This window comes from Colossoma macropomum, unplaced genomic scaffold (assembly GCF_904425465.1).
Source record: "Colossoma macropomum unplaced genomic scaffold, Colossoma_macropomum, whole genome shotgun sequence".
Taxonomy (NCBI): domain Eukaryota; kingdom Metazoa; phylum Chordata; class Actinopteri; order Characiformes; family Serrasalmidae; genus Colossoma; species Colossoma macropomum.
This window is the reverse complement of record NW_023494785.1, coordinates 40134772-40148312: the sequence shown is the minus strand read 5'-3', so window position 1 is coordinate 40148312 and position 13541 is coordinate 40134772. Positions and strand designations below refer to the sequence as shown.

The following is a 13541-nucleotide window of genomic DNA, read 5'->3' as shown; positions in this document are numbered from 1 at the left end:
GATGGCTTTTTTCCTAGCACTTTTGGAGCATTTTTATTGGCCTGTTCATCATGAAATTTTGGCACATTGTAAAGGTCAGCTGGCTATGAAAGACCAGAGAGGCCAAGAGGTAGTTATAATTTTCTGGACTGTTATTTTGAGATAGTTAATTATCTTATTAACTCATGATAACAAAATTGTAAGTATCAGGATACATTTCTGAGGTGATTAGAAATCAGAGAATCCACTTGCATGAAGAAACTGAAGGTCAACGCGGCAAAAAAACAGGAGTTTCCACAACTGGAGTTCAAAAAAGATAAAAAATACAGAGAAAATGGGATTCCTAAGAACCACCTGACGGGCCACCAAAACCGCCCCAACAGTATTTAACAGTACTTCAAATGTGTCCACAGTCCATCCTTCCCCTCTAAAAAAACAACTGAACTCACTGTTTCTAAAATAAGAAAATAGATAAAAGAACATTTGCAGATCAAACAATGAAGCTGCTGGTGTTCTCAGAACAGTGGACTGACCAGCCCAGAGTCCAGACCTCAACATCACTGAATGGGTTTGGGGTTACTTGGGTTACAGCAACCAATGTCTAAGACTGAACTTTGGAAGTGCAGAAAAATATCCCTGCAGATTAAAAAACTGAAAGCAAGCCTCCTGAAAAGAACTAGAAGCTGTAATAAAGGCAAAGAGTGACACACTAAATACTGAAATCAAAAGATATTATATTTACTTGACACTGAAAAATGAAGAACTTGTACTTAATGGCTGTTTTAAACAGAAACGAAATAAACAAAGGGCGGCGTCTGATTTCTGCACTGTGTTGTATGTGAGTAAGGGTGAGTGTGTTTTGGCGTGTGGGGGTCTAGTCTGTACAGACAGTGCTGTAATGTCATTACCTAATGCTCTATATCAGGAACAGGCCTTTACTGACATCTCCTGTAATCTAATACTGTCTCTACGTCTGATTCACACACACACACACACTCACACACACTCACACACACTCACACACACTCTACACTTTCCTGCCTCTCCCACACACACATTCTTCCTCACCTGCCGTGTTTGGCCTCAGTGGAGTCTGACCAGGCGCTGGATGATGTGATGTCAGAATCCGGGATCGTTCCGTCCTCCATCCCCAGAGCATAGCGACACTTAGCTGTGTAGAGAGAGGTTTGGTTAGTCGTCTCAAACTACCTATAAAACCTTGCCGCAATTTTTCCTCCACTAGCTGTGCAACACAACATTCAGCTCCCAGAGCAAATAAAACAAAAAACTTTTTTCAACCCAGTCTCCATCTGCTCCACCTGTATCGTACAGTCGCACCATTTCAACACGTCTCCCTGTGTGTGAAGAACAGAAAACCTGTTTGCTGAAAAGTATCTAAACAGGAGCTAGGGCACAGCCAGACGGTTACTACGGTATATCAGGAGGTTGCTAGGGTGTTGCTAACAGTTCCTATGTTATCTTAGATGGTTGCTAGGGTGTTGCTAAGTGGTTCCTATGTCATCCTTGGTGGTTGCTAGGGTGTTGCTAAGTGGTTCCTATGTCATCCTTGGTGGTTGCTAGGGTGTTGCTAAGCGGTTTCTATGTTATCCTAGGTTTTTGTTAGGGTGTTGCTAACAGTTCCTATGTCATCCTTGGTGGTTGCTAGGGTGTTGCTACGTGGTTCCTATGTCATCCTTGGTGGTTGCTAGGGTGTTGCCAACAGTTCCTATGTCATCCTTGGTGGTTGCTAGGGTGTTGCTAACAGTTCCTATGTCATCCTTGGTGGTTGCTAGGGTGTTGCTAACAGTTCCTATGTCATCCTTTGTGGTTGCTAGGGTGTTGCTAAGCGGTTTCTATGTTATCCTAGGTTTTTGTTAGGGTGTTGCTAACAGTTCCTGTGTCATCCTTGGTGGTTGCTAGGGTGTTGCTACGTGGTTCCTATGTCATCCTTGGTGGTTGCTAGGGTGTTGCCAACAGTTCCTATGTCATCCTTGGTAGTTGCTAGGGTGTTGCTAACAGTTCCTATGTCATCCTTGGTGGTTGCTAGGGTGTTGCTAAGTGGTTCCTATGTCATCCTTGGTGGTTGCTAGGGTGTTGCTAAGCGGTTTCTATGTTATCCTAGGTTTTTGTTAGGGTGTTGCTAACAGTTCCTTTGTCATCCTTGGTGGTTGCTAGGGTGTTGCTAAGTGGTTCCTATGTCATCCTTGGTGGTTGCTAGGGTGTTGCTAACAGTTCCTATGTCATCCTTGGTGGTTGCTAGGGTGTTGCTACGTGGTTCCTATGTCATCCTTGGTGGTTGCTAGGGTGTTGCTAAGTGGTTCCTATGTCATCCTTGGTGGTTGCTAGGGTGTTGCTAAGCGGTTTCTATGTCATCCTAGGTTTTTGTTAGGGTGTTGCTAACAGTTCCTATGTCATCCTTGGTGGTTGCTAGGGTGTTGCTAAGCGGTTTCTATGTTATCCTAGGTTGTTGTTAGGGTGTTGCTAACAGTTCCTATGTCATCCTTTGTGGTTGCTAGGGTGTTGCTAAGCGGTTTCTATGTTATCCTAGGTTGTTGTTAGGGTGTTGCTAACAGTTCCTATGTCATCCTTGGTGGTTGCTAGGGTGTTGCTACGTGGTTCCTATGTCATCCTTGGTGGTTGCTAGGGTGTTGCTACGTGGTTCCTATGTCATCCTTGGTGGTTGCTAGGGTGTTGCTAAGCGGTTTCTATGTTATCTTAGGTTGTTGTTAGGGTGTTGCTACGTGGTTCCTATGTCATCCTTGGTGGTTGCTAGGGTGTTGCTAAGTGGTTCCTATGTCATCCTTGGTGGTTGCTAGGGTGTTGCTAAGCGGTTTCTATGTCATCCTAGGTTTTTGTTAGGGTGTTGCTAACAGTTCCTATGTCATCCTTGGTGGTTGCTAGGGTGTTGCTAAGCGGTTTCTATGTTATCCTAGGTTGTTGTTAGGGTGTTGCTAACAGTTCCTATGTCATCCTTTGTGGTTGCTAGGGTGTTGCTAAGCGGTTTCTATGTTATCCTAGGTTGTTGTTAGGGTGTTGCTAACAGTTCCTATGTCATCCTTGGTGGTTGCTAGGGTGTTGCTACGTGGTTCCTATGTCATCCTTGGTGGTTGCTAGGGTGTTGCTAAGCGGTTTCTATGTTATCTTAGGTTGTTGTTAGGGTGTTGCTACGTGGTTCCTATGTCATCCTTGGTGGTTGCTAGGGTGTTGCTAAGTGGTTCCTATGTCATCCTTGGTGGTTGCTAGGGTGTTGCTAAGTGGTTCCTATGTCATCCTTGGTGGTTGCTAGGGTGTTGCTACGTGGTTCCTGTGTCATCCTTGGTGGTTGCTAGGGTGTTGCTAACAGTTCCTATGTCATCCTTGGTGGTTGCTAGGGTGTTGCTACGTGGTTCCTATGTCATCCTTGGTGGTTACTGTTACTGTTACTGTTAGCTAGGGTGTTGCTAACAGTTCCTATGTTATCCTAGGTGGTTGCTAGGGTGCTAATGAGCAGTTCCTACGTAATCCTTGGTGGTTGCTAGGGTGCTGCTAAGCGGTTCCTATGTTATCCTACATGGTTGCTAGGGTGCTAATGAGCAGTTCCTATGTAATCCTTGGTGGTTGCTAGGGTGCTGCTAAGCGGTTCCTATGTTATCCTACATGGTTGCTAGGGTGCTAATGAGCAGTTCCTATGTTATCCTAGGTGGTTGTTTTGTATCCCTAGTGGTTGCTCAAACAATGCTGGGCGGTTTATTATGGCATCCCAGGTGGTTGCTAACGTGTTGCTCAGTGATACCTTTGATGGTAGCTAGGGTGTTGCTAGGTAATTGCTACTGTATCTCAGGTGGCTGCTCAAGTGATTCTAGGTGGCTGTTGTAGTATCCCAGGTGGTTGCTAGTGTGCATCTAGTTTCTATGATATTCCTAGTGAATTACTGAGGTGTTGCTAGGTGGTTGCAACAACAGCCTTCTTCCATTCATTCCTATGTGAAAAAATCTGGATTTAAATGGTTTCAGACAAGACAGAGATGCATTCCGGAGGTGGTTCGTTATCTGTATCAAAACTACAGGATGAGTTATTGGACAAAAATCTGGCAAAGATGAAGAATATAAATCGTGTAATAATAATCACTAATAAGAAGAAAAGATACCTTCATTAGTTACGAATTACAGAGTTACAGAACAGGTTTTCAGAATTAGTCTAAAATCTAACCAACAGATGGATTACTGATACGGACTAGTGCAGCAGCTTTAGCAGAAATGCAGCGTACAGCATGTACGTGTTTCAAAAATCCTCACCATGTAATGTAATACAATAAAAGTCAAGCCATGTCTGTGTGCATGCACAGTGAGGGAGGGGACTCAGTTGCTGTCCATGAGTCACTGGAGAAGAATGTTAAGGCTGGAAGACAAACCGTGCCCTTCTGCCAGCATCACACACACAGACACACACACAGGTGTCTGTTTCATTACATCATCACTCCACTGCCAATAAAATCCTCTCTCTGTCCCTTACTCCCTCTCTCTCCATCACTCTAATCTCTCTCGCCCTGCACACCCTTCTCTCTGGAACTTGGAGCATGCGTCCACTTCGGTTCAGCTGATGAAGTAGCATCACAGTAAAGGAAAACACCAGCCTTTTTCAACCGAATCTTTACCGGATGTGTTTGTAGCGTATGGTCAATTAACATTAACAGTTAATTCAATGCATCTTCCTGCATTTAGATGAGAACAGAAAATCCATTGACTTCAAACACGATTATAATAGAAGTGAACAGGCTGTTGCTTCAGCACTTTCTCACGGGTGCATTTTGTCTGTTCTATTGTAAGTCCAGGGAAATCATTGTCAGATGCAAAAGACAAGGTTAAAAAATGCTAAGTATTTTTTAATTATCGTGTCTTTGTGGGTTTCCTCCCACAGTCCAAAGACATGCAAGCTGTGTCCCCATTCAGTAGACCGTGTCCTTCGAAGGCTGCGTAGACACGCGAAGGCAGAACTGAAATGAGATGGTCTGCTGTACAGCGGATTTCCTGTTTGCGTCACAGCACCTCTGTTCCCACCCTTACCGGCGCATCACGGAACACCGCTCCTGTCAAGTTCCTTTAAGGTTCTATAAAGATGGAGCCAGAAATTTTGATTTTAGTTTTTTTTTTATTAGAGCTGTTTTTTTTTATCTGTCGGCTCTTTGCTCCCTAAAACATTAGCGTAAGTTCTGCTTCAGACCACATTGGCTATTTTAACATTTGTATTGTTAGCTATTTGACTCTGCACTCTTCAGCCACCATTCGCTCCTCTGCTGACGCTGCCATGTTCTCGAATCCTCGCCGGCACAAAATGAACCTCGGGATATGTTGGCTGGCGAAGGACGCACCTGATCGTTGCCATGGAAAAGAAGGACTTCGAAACGGGACAGTCTAGTCGTGCCGCTGTGACGCAATCGGCCTTCAAATGCAGCCTCCGAAGGACGCAGACTCTGAATTGGGACGCAGCTGCAGTCAGGCAAATTGGACATGACAAATGGCTCCCGGGTCTGGATGTGTGTGTGATTGTATATGTCTGTGTGTGTCTGCCCTGTGATGGACTGACGACCTGTCCAGGGTGCCTTCCGCCCAATGCTTGCCTGGATAGGCTCCAGCACCACCGTGACCGAGAAGGATAAGCAGCTTAGATAATGTGTGTGTGTGTGTGTGTGCGTACTTGAATCAACTTGAATCATGTTTTCCAGGAAATACACTGGGGCACAGGGAATTTCACCAATTTTTAAAATGTCTGGGTGATTAAACTGTTAAGATTTATTCAGAGATTTATTCTCAGACAAACAGCCAACTCTGAAGAAACTCAATGAATGCCATTAAATGTCTCACTGATTGCATTTTTCCAGTTCTATGCAGGTCAGTAAAAACTTAAAGCCCCTGTCTACTCATCTTCATGATTACCGTCTATAGTTTTTGTGATTTTCTTCTTAAGAACATGCAGAGAAAGAATGACGTTGACAAGAATCCCAGCAAGTAGGTTATTAAATCTTTTCTAAATTTGTTAACGGTGCTTGTTAAGAAGGTTTATTGCACCGTTGTTTGTTGTTTGTAGCCACCTGTTGCAGGACGCTACTATAAGTTACTATAATTTCACTTCATTTATAAGAGCTTACATGCACTGAGAGATCTGATGACTGAGCTAAAGTCCGGCTCTCTTTATCGGATTTCTAGACCTTACTCCGATCTAAGAAATCAGAGTGTGCTGTTTACGTGACCGTTTGAATAATCAGATAACTGCAGACACCCGATTATGATTAAACTACTATGTTAAAAAAAAAATGCATAGTTCAAAAGAGAAATAACTGAACTATAAATTATGCAGAAGCTCAGAAAAATTGGATGAAATTCCTCTTTAAAGCTCAGCTCAGACGGTACCTGCCTTCATTAAAACTAATTCAGACGCTTCCTCTCTGCACACTCATCCTTCTCGTCTGACGCTCCAAGGACAAGTAAAATCTCACCGCTTCCCTCCAAGACACGCACACGAACGTGCGCGCGCACACACACACACACACACACACACACACACACACAGCTCAGACGCAGTCTGCAGTGCACATTTCCTTTCTGTTTTACTGTCTCTCTCTCTCGCATGCATTCTCTCTCTTCTGAAACAGCTGCCAAGGAAAACTGGAAAAGAGCCTTTAGCAGGTTTAGCATGCGAAGGTAAGAGGAGAAAGGATTAGAAACGAACGGATGCCGCCATGAAAAACACTCATAATCCAGATCTACTTTCCCTTCTCACTTCTTTTGGCCTTCATTTGGCTTTTTAACAACCAATGTAAACCTTTTTTGTCCAAAACAGCAAAAACAAAATTGAACAGTACAGAGCTAAACCTCTGGCAAGATCGCTTTCTGACGCTCATGACGCTAAATGTTGTTTCACGTCTACATTTTTAGGAGGGAAGTTTTAGAAGGAAGGTTTCTTTCCGTTCCACCTTAAATCCAGCAGCAGTTACATTCTTGCAACTGTATATGCAGCTGAATGTAACTGCTGCACCATTTAAGGTTGAATGGGAAATTCGTTCAGACAGACGCTGCTGGAATCTGGAAAATTCAGTACCAGCTGCTTCACGGCTTGTTCCGTTCACAAGCCCTCGACCGCGGCATCATATTTTACAGCTGACTCGGGTGGTACGAGGGGCTAACCCCAAAAGACCGGTCATTCCTTTATGTCCACTGTCTTGAAAACAAAGCAGACCACTTCAGATGAAATGGTCTAGACAGCGGGAGGTGATTGAGGGTCTGCTGTGGTTTCATTTCCATTTAAAAACATGGCAAACATCCCTGACTCAGCCACTCAGCTAAACAGGTTAACATTAGCTTGTTTGTAGGTTGCGTTATTTGTGCTTTTTTGTGGCATACTGGTACAACGGTTATGACAAAACTCACAGCTGAGAGAAGTACCACCAAGTACCAGAAGTAGAAGTACCACCCACGACTTCTAGGGATGAGTCAGAATTTTAGAACTTTTTAAAAAAGTGTTGAAAGTGTAAAAAACTCAATTTTAATACCCATCTTCTTACATTTTGGTCAGAGTTTGTGATCCGTTTAGTCCAAAGAAAGAAGCATACAGGCTACTGCAGCTGGCTAAAGGCCACTGCACATTGGACTAATAGTATAAAGTATAAAGCTCAGCTAGAGCGGCTATGAAATGCTGCAGCGAGAGTGCAGAGAAACATCAGACTGAAGCTCATTTCCACTTTACACTATATACAATAGATTTAAATATCATAAACCTCTGATAAATACGTACTTAAAATATTATTGGTTGCCAGTAAAAAGGCCATAACAAGAAAATGGATGCAGCAGGACCCCCCCAACAAAAAACAGTGGCTTGAAATTGTCCATGAAATTTACTCTGTGGAAAGACTTACATTTATGTTACAGCTGAGGATGGAATGCTTTACAAAATACTGGGAGAAATGGATCTTAAAATACCCCATCAGGGCAACTAGTACAACCAATTAAGAGGATTTGTAAAAGGTGATAGGTATGCATGTAAAATGGTCCAGTTAGCATTTGGATTCTAGATCTGTTTTTATTATTCTGTCTTTTCTCTTGGAAGTCACCCAATGATAACTGTCAAATGAGAAAAATAAAATAAAAAATATATACATACACCGATCAGACATTACATTATGACCACCTCCTTGTTTCTATGCTCAGTGTCCATTTTATCAGCTCCACTTACTGTATAGGTGCACTTTGTAGTTCTACAGTTACAGACTGTAGTCCATCTGTTTCTCTGATACTTTGTTAGCCCCCTTTTACCCTGTTCTTCAGTGGTCAGGACCCCCATGGACCCTCACAGAGCAGGTACTATTTGGGTGGTGGATCATTCTCAGCGCTGCAGTAACACTGACGTGGTGGTGGTGTGTTAGTGTGTGTTGTGCTGGTCTGAGTGGATCAGATACAGCAGTCCTGCTGGAGTTTTTAAACACCTCAGTGTCGCCGCTGGACTGAGAATAGTCCTCCAACCAAAAATATCCAGCCAACAGCGTCCTGTGACCACTGATGAAGGACTAGAGGATGACCATCACAAACTGTGCCGCAGCAGATGAGCTATCGTCTCTGACTTCACATCTACAAGGTGGACTGACAAGGTAGGAGTGTCTAATAGAGTGGACAGTGAGTGGACACAGTGTTTAAAAACTCCAGCAGCACTGCTGTGTCTGATCCACTCGTACCAGCACAACACACACTAACACACCACCACCACGTCAGTGTTACTGCAGCGCTGAGAATGATCCACCACCCAAATAGTACCTGCTCTGTGAGGGTCCATGGGGGTCCTGACCACTGAAGAACAGGGTAAAAGGGGGCTAACAAAGTATGCAGAGAAACAGATGGACTACAGTCTGTAACTGTAGAACTACAAAGTCCACCTATATAGTAAGTGGAGCTGATAAAATGGACAGTGAGCGTAGAAACAAGGACATAATGTTATGCCTGATCGGTGTACATTATAAACCTCTAATGTCGTGTGTCCTTCTGTAGTCGGCATCCTAGCCACATTAGGAACTCTGGGTCTACCCTGGTTTTCTCTATGGGGAAAAATAAACAGCATTCCTAAAACCGTAGCTGTCACATCCTGCAGTAAACAAAAACACTGCGCACAGAAATGATGGTATATGAAAGCAAGTCTACGATTAAACCAGAAAACTACTATATTCCAACATCAGCTGTTCAAACTGCAAGCTTGCTGGGATGAGTGGGGTATTCTGGCGAGTCTTATGATCCAGCTCAGTGTGCAGCAGTGTTGGCTTATGTGTCGCATTATTCGGATTTCGGTTCCTTAACGACCTCGTAATTCAGAGGATCCAATGAAAAATGCTGAAAAATGTCCATACGCCAAAATGTACTGACTTTGAAACATTTTAGTTCACCAATGTCAGTCATTTGTCCCATACAGAAAACCAGCTTAGACCCGGAGCTCCTAATGATGCCGACTACAGAATGAAGACAAACACACGGGCACCGACTTGCATTAGTGGGTTTTGAGGAGGAAGGGAATGTAGTTTCCACTCCGTTCACTTCATCCCCAGCACCCACACGACATGACCTTCGCCCTGAAAGCTGCCATAAGGTGAATTCTAGCCGCACTAGCGTTTTCCAGCTAGCTTTTCTTTCTTACCCGTGTCAAAATGCCACTCGTGGTCTTCCGCTGTCGTCAAGGAGACCAGGAAGGCAGCAAGGAGGAGAGGCAACACTGGCAGTATCCGTGTTGCCATGGCAACAGCGACACACCCGGTTACCTGTCTGGAGTGAGTGCCGCAGGCATACCTGAGAGAGAGAGAGAGAGAGAGAGAGAGAGAGAGAGAGAGCCTTTTAACTTCACTGCACTATGCTGTTGAATATGGTCAACGCCTGAAATATATATATATATATATATATATATATATATATATATATATACAGATGCTGGTATATATTTTTGGCATGTCAGTGCAACATCACCACATATGTACGCACGTCCACTACACACACACACACAGCTAATTCTTTAAAAGGGTAGTTTGGTGAAAAATCAATATCACTTTCCCCCCCTTTGCCCAAAAGTAGTTGATCAGCCAAGACATGTTCGGTGTCTGAAGCTACCAAGTAACTGAATCTCATAGCCACAAATTAGCGCGCAGACCGCACACCTAAATTAGCAGCACTTCGCTGCAAAACCTCGTATCTTCAAAACGGTAACTTTACAGGAGAAGCAAAAAACACACTTTATTTTTAATGTAAGTCAATGGAACCAGACATTTTTTCCAAGTCATTTGGGGCCGTTTCTTTTGGTCCATTCATCATGAACTTTATACACAGTAAAAAGGGGAACAGGCATTTTTTAGATTATGTCAAAAACTGAAAAACAACAAAAGCGGAGATCCGACAGCAGCGACAGCATCATATCGTGTTGAGCTATTAAAGGAAAAAATTCCACCCATGTTTTTTTTCTGCAAAACTTAATCGTTGAGACGTAAACAAAGTCATTGCAGTTTGATGTGAAATGGTCTCTTTACAGTGGTGCTGATAGGAACCAGGGGTCGCAGTGTCTACCACACAAATATAGCCATTTATTTACTACTCAAAACGAGTACTGAGCCTGTACGCGTCTTCTGAGTTATTTTAGGTAAAGTTGATGGTGAAATAGTGTTAAATCTGAGAGAACATGTTTTCTTTAGGTACTATTTTGCCTTAGAATGGATTTAAAAAATGGTTTTAGACCATAACCTTATCTCAAAACTGTCGTAAAACATTGTCTGAGGTAGGATATCCATAACCATTTCATATAATAGCTTTCTGTGAGGGAGCTCTTAGAGGCATTACGCTCTTCAGACGTCTGGTTCCATTCAACACCACTGTGACTCGGTAAGTTTCTCTGGAACAGAGCATTTCACATCAATCCAGTCTCAATGACTTTGTTTACATCTGTTTAACTAAAAAAACTGAAACTGAAAAACTGTTTTTAGTTACACTCTTTTAAAAGAACCACGGACACTCAAAGAACCCTTTGCATGATTAAAGGGTTCTTTGCATCATAAAAGGGTTCTTCAGACTGATGGAGAATGTGCATGAATGCACTGTAGACGATTCAACATAGAACCTTTTTGAAAAGGTTTCTATATTGCACCCAAAAAGGTTCTTCTGTTGTTACGAGTTTGACATCACGGCAGTAGAGGAACCTGTTTGGGTGCTATATAGAGACATTTTCAAAAAGGTTCTATATAGAACCATCTACAGCACATAGGGTTCTTTACATCATGAAAAGGTTCTTCAGACTGATGGAGAGTGTGCATGAATGTGCTTCAGATGGTTCTATACAGAACCTTTCTGAAAAAGGCTCAATTTAGTACAAGTCTGACATTGTAACAACAGAAGAACTCTATTGGGTGCTACATAGAACCATTTTCAAAAAGGTTCTATATAGAACCATCTACAGCACATAGGGTTCTTTACATCATGAAAAGGTTCTTCAGACTGATGGAGAGTGTGCATGAATGTGCTTCAGATGGTTCTATACAGAACCTTTCTGAAAAAGGCTCAATTTAGTACAAGTCTGACATTGTAACAACAGAAGAACTCTATTGGGTGCTACATAGAACCATTTTCAAAAAGGTTCCATATAGAACCATCTACAGCACATAGGGTCCTTTACATCATGAAAAGGTTCTTCAGACCGATGGAGAATGTGCATGAACGTGCTAAAGACGATTCTATATAGAACCTTTTTGAAAAGGGTTCCATATAGCACCCAAAAGGATTCCTCTTCTATTGTTACAAGTTTGACATCATAACAGTAGAAGAATCCTTTTGTGTCCAAAAGGAACCATCTACAGCACATTCTCCAACGATCTGAAGAACGTTTTCATGATGTAAAGAAGCCTTAAATCATGCAAAGGGTTCCTTGAGTGTCCATGGTTCCATATAGAACCATTTTCTTGAATAAAGAACCTTTGAAAAACCATCTTTTTTAAGAGTGTATGCGACATAAAATTGTCTGTTTTTATAGAAATATGTACGATACATGACCTCTTCTAAAACAGACCATCTACAGCACATTCTCCAACGATCTGAAGAACGTTTTCATGTAAAGATCCCTTAAATCATGCAAAGGGTTCCTTGAGTGTCCATGGTTCCATATAGAACCACGTTCTTGAATAAAAAAACATCTTTTTTAAGAGTGTATGCGACATAAAATTGTCCATTTTTATAGAAATATGTACGATCTTCTTTTAAGAGGTTAAGCGGTTATAACAGGTTATAACTCATTCATTAGCCGCGACCTGAAAGCATACTGTGGTATAAGCTGAATGGGAGCGAATGGTGAGAAGAACCATCTTCAGCCCTAAAAAGCTGTTTTCTGTGACTGATCAACGCTCCTTGCATCGAAAGTCTGTCTATGAATGTGAAATAAGCTCATCCTACGGTGTTTCTGAAAAGCACAGTGCCACAGCCACAAGGCAATTACCGCTCCGTGGCTCCTGACTGAGGCTTTAAACCCCGGCTGTCTAAGCACAGCCAGCGAGGCAGAACCTTCTGGATGATTTGTGATCTGAGCGAGTGGCACCGGGGCGAAAACGAAAACCCTCTTTGTGTGTGCGTGTATGCATTAGCGCTCGGTCGTGATGGCGCTTCATTAGAGCAGCCGGAACAGGTGAGGCTGCCTGGCTGCATTAAAACCCGGCTTTCGGCATTTTTCATTTAAAGCCCCTTTAATTCACCTGAGCGACGCGCCCTGCCTACCATTAGCATGACATTAGAGCACAATCACCCAGCTGCAGAATAAACACAGACATTACCCTGTAATTACAAAACGTGTAATCTACAGTCTCCCGCCTCGGTCTCGCAGTTCAGACGAACAGTAAAGGTTACAGCTAGTCAACAAAGTTCATTAGCCATCAAAGATGTTGATTCAGGGTAAAATAGTTGTGGTCAGTGGTGACTGCAGGATTTTTTTTGTAGGTGGGGCCTCACGGGGACCACAGTTTCTGTTCAGGGGCCAAATAAATGTCATCAGTTTAGGCAGTTTAGAACGGTCTTTTTCCAGTTTCATCCCGATTTAAACGGTGTAGCAGTTTCATTCTGGTGCCTACGGATTTTCTATTCCACCTTAAACGATGCAGTTACATTCTGGTGTCTAAATGTGCCAGGATGTAACTGCTGCACCATTTAAGGTGGAACAGCAAATTCGAAGCTAACTTCAAAATCATCAAAAAAGTGTTAATGCAAACTGCCATTAGCTTGGCGCTAACAAACTACTGTAATAGGGACCCTAGCAGAAGTTAGCATTATCACTGAGGCAGGTTTTTCTCATGTTTTGACCCCCAAACTAAGGTCTTAGCTCTAATAGTCACAGTTTTCCACTGCTAATCTGACAGGTGATCATTTCGAACAGTCCGGTAGTTTAAGAACAACGTTCCTGATCGCGGGGAATTTCACCAACTACAGTCCATAACGTTATTAAAACATTCAGAGAATCTGGAGAAATCCCAAGGCCCAAATCCAATTTGGAGTGCTTGTGATTTTCGACCCCTCAGACAGCACATCATTAAAAAC

General features: G+C 42.8%; 1 protein-coding gene across 2 annotated transcripts in view; it reads right to left on the bottom strand.

The window, feature by feature from the left end:
* Positions 1 to 13541, bottom strand: part of ddr1 (discoidin domain receptor tyrosine kinase 1) — an 84052-nt gene that overhangs the window by 39170 nt on the left and 31341 nt on the right. For both annotated transcript variants that reach the window (XM_036594677.1, XM_036594687.1), the window contains exons 2-3: positions 9628 to 9776; positions 1048 to 1150 (exon numbers count right to left, since the gene is read on the bottom strand). In XM_036594677.1, coding sequence (XP_036450570.1) covers positions 1048 to 1150; positions 9628 to 9724 — 200 coding nt within the window. In that variant the 5' untranslated portion in view covers positions 9725 to 9776. The remainder of the gene's footprint in view (positions 1 to 1047; positions 1151 to 9627; positions 9777 to 13541) is intronic.